This window comes from Chelmon rostratus, chromosome 16, assembly GCF_017976325.1.
Source record: "Chelmon rostratus isolate fCheRos1 chromosome 16, fCheRos1.pri, whole genome shotgun sequence".
In the NCBI taxonomy this organism is placed as follows: Eukaryota; Metazoa; Chordata; class Actinopteri; order Chaetodontiformes; family Chaetodontidae; genus Chelmon; species Chelmon rostratus.
Genome location: NC_055673.1, coordinates 7,714,858 through 7,717,978, shown reverse-complemented (window position 1 = coordinate 7,717,978; position 3,121 = coordinate 7,714,858). Strand labels below are relative to the sequence as shown.

Below are 3,121 nucleotides of genomic sequence, written 5' to 3'. Positions count from 1 at the left end.
AACTCTGAATGGAAACTTAAGCAGCTGAAAACGTCACCCTCCAGAGCTCCCGAATTAAAACTTTAAAGTCTTAGCAGATTACTGAAAACATATGCATGAAGGCTGCAACTCAAATATCCACAAGAGTGACAGAAAGAGGTTTCAAGTATCTGCAAAAATAGAAGCTATACTCCTTGGATAATCCACACCGACTCATCCGCCAAGCTTTCTCATCTCCATATTCCTTTGATATTGTTCTGCAAGTGTCCTCTGAGTCGACCCGGGTCAAACCCTCTTTTAAATCCTCCTCTTAGCCCCGCTTGATAATGGCCGAGATTATTTCCAGCCAAAGTAGCTGCGAGAGGATTTCCAGTCCAGCCTCGACCCAGGTGTTAACATCACACCAGCAGAGTAATGATCACGCCGTCGTCCTGGCCCTGCCACAGCATCTCGCCCTCGAACGCCACCTTCCCGTGCTTCCTGGCTCTCATCAGGATGCCCACCACCTTATCGGAGATCCGGACGTACCTGTCGAACAGCTGCCCGAACGTGACGCGGGTCTTTCCGTCCGGGTCCGGGTCAGCCATAGTCCTGATCACGTAGCACATGTCGTCTATCTCGCGGTGGATGTGCTGCTCGGCGCGTTTGGCTCTCTCCGCTGTCTGGGTACCCTCCTTTGGCCGTCCGTACCCCTCTTGGCCCCTCTGGAGGCGGAGGGACATCGAGTATTCATAGTCAAAGTACTCACTGAAGGGGTTTAGTTTCTGGTTCACGGTGTGCTCTGAGGCCCAGTTCTGCCAGCGGCTCTTGAGGTTTCCCACAGCGCTGTACTTTTTGGAGAGGACGCTGATCTTGTTGGCATCCTCAGCTTCCTTTTTGTACCTGGGGGGGGTACAATACACAGAGGGTCTGCTTTGATTCTGCAAGGGGAGCTGCAAACACTAGCTTTTTTAGCAGGGTCTTATGGGTAAAGGCAGACATTTCTGAGTGATGTGATCATGAGAATGAGCGAGAGCTTATTATTAATGTGAAAAGTTCTTTTTGTGCCTTAAACTGCTCGAATCACAAAAGTTACGGGTGGAAAAAAGGCTCATTATCCCAAGAAGGAAACCGCCCTGTTAGCTGAAAGTATCTGTTTGCATCCAGCGGTCTAATTAGGTGGAAAGTTTTGCACAAAATGGTGAAGAAGAAAGAGGAAACATTTGTTATGAGGTCAGACAGCCCAAACTGTTAGTGTCTTATATCAGACTGATGAAGAAACCTACAGTCTGAATCATCTATATTTCGACACCATGTCTCCTGCCTCTTCAACATGCTTCCATGAAACTGTTTTGAAACCAAAACACTGTGAGACGACCTTTGAACTATTAGCGTGTGTCATGAAACAGGAACATGATCTTCGTGGAAACCGCTACTTCCTGGAAGACGTCCCATCTTAATCTGTAAAATCGTGGCGCACAAGTGGGCGTAATTTCATTCAAGGAATAATAATAAGCTTTCTTTAGACTCAAAATTGATCCCTGACTGTCAAACATCTCGCCTTAATATCCTGTTTCAATAGGACGTGTCACATAAAGGAAGTAAAGATACGATGTCATCTGAGCTTTAAGAACTAAATCAGGGTTTCTTGATTTTGAGGCTGAGCATTTAAAACCACATGAAGCCGGCTGCTCGTACTCACAATGACACTGTGGATCTTTTAATCTTCACTGCCGACTCAGAGTCTCCATCAGAGTCTTTTTGCTCTGCGTCTTCTATGGAGCTCATCCTTTGCGCCTGAGCATCCTCTGTGTCCCGTCTCGCCGTCTCAGCCTCGCTGACGTCTTTATCACCACCCTCTCCTGGTCCTCCCCCCTCTTTCCCGTGCTTCTGCTCTTTCTCCACCTGCTTCCAGCTCTTCGTCAGAGACGACACCATGTTGGAGCATTTTCTGCGGCGCGTCGGCGAGCTTTTCTTCTTCAGCAGCCTGTCGATCTCCTCATCCGACGGCAGAGACTCCCTCTTGATCTTCTCGGTCAGGAGGCCCACGCCGGCGCCTTTCTCCTGAACCCCGCTGGTCACCGTCTTCACCACTTGCTTTACCTTGATGCGAGATGCAACCGGTGGCACGCCCGAGGTCTTCGCCTCCTTGGCCTTGGATGCATCCTGGGTCTCCTTGTGAGGAGTTATGGTCTTCTGAGCCTCTCCGGAACAGATGGTGTGATTTTGGGAGGCTTCTGTTGGCTGGGTCTGAGTGGGAGGACGCTTCTTTGGCACCCAGGTCCTTTTGGGCTCCTGTGTTGGTCCTCCCAGCGAAGACGGAGCCCAGCCACTGGGCTCACTGGCCTGCTTCCTCTCATTATCCGTCACCCACTGCTGCCAGCTGCTCGTCAGGCCGCACACCATGCTGATAGTGCGCAGCTTCTTGATGTTCTTGTTGGTGGACGCTTTCCTTTGGGAAGCTTTGCCGGCCTGTTTTTCAGACATGATAATGACTATTAACGTGTCAATTCAAGCACAATTAATCCCGCTGAGTGATCTTCTTTAACAGCTGTCAGATTATCTTGAACATATTAATCTCCTCTTTGCTGAAATCGTTGTTTTCTGTGGCTTCCCCTCACGCTCGCAGCAGCAGCAGCTCTAAAACGGGGAGAGCAAACTCTAACATGACGGTGGAAAGTATTCGAGTCATCCCAGGCTACCGACCTGATCGTCTTTCCCTGACACTCGTCACCCCTGCGGACTCATGTTTCATCACAGATTGTGGAGCTTGTAACTAGAGGTAAACAGGGCACTGGACCAGCGGGTGCTAAATTTACTCAGCCAGAGCACAAAGACCATCAATGACATACCACTTCATATGAAAATGGAAACACACATATGTGTACACATACATAAGATGAATAGTGGATATTGTTGCTGCATTACTGCACTAATGCTCCCTGCTTCCTGTTGCTCTGCAGGCACCAACTCATTGATTTAAAAACATCTGACTGCAGCTGAAAATTAGCCCGCTGGCTAACACTGGCAAGGCTAACTGACTGCTGACTTTTATGAATCTTTCCTACTTCTACAATAATAAAGCTACCATTAACCTGTTATTGTGACTTGTGACCAAAATGGCTGCTGTTCAAAGTTACACAGTCTGGCTTTAAGTAAGTAA

At 48.5% G+C, this 3,121-nt stretch overlaps 1 protein-coding gene across 1 annotated transcript; it reads right to left on the bottom strand.

Moving 5' to 3' along the window:
• On the bottom strand, positions 1-2,582 carry abrab (actin binding Rho activating protein b). Its single transcript, XM_041956048.1, has 2 exons — positions 1,661-2,582; positions 1-861 (listed from the first exon to the last, which is right to left on the bottom strand). Exons 1-2 carry the CDS (start codon positions 2,443-2,445, stop codon positions 378-380), a joined length of 1,269 nt encoding a protein of 422 aa, XP_041811982.1. The 5' UTR covers positions 2,446-2,582; the 3' UTR covers positions 1-377.
• Between the last annotated feature and the right edge of the window lie 539 nt (positions 2,583-3,121).

What these genes read in the sequence shown, in the direction of transcription:
- abrab (XM_041956048.1), bottom strand. Translation starts at nt 2,445, where the DNA reads ATGTCTGAAAAACAGGCCGGCAAAGCTTCCCAAAGGAAAGCGTCCACC. An exon ending in AAAAGATCCACAGTGTCATT is followed by an intron (nt 862 to 1,660) that starts GTGAGTACGAGC and finishes TACCCCCCCCAG; the next exon opens with GTACAAAAAGGAAGCTGAGG.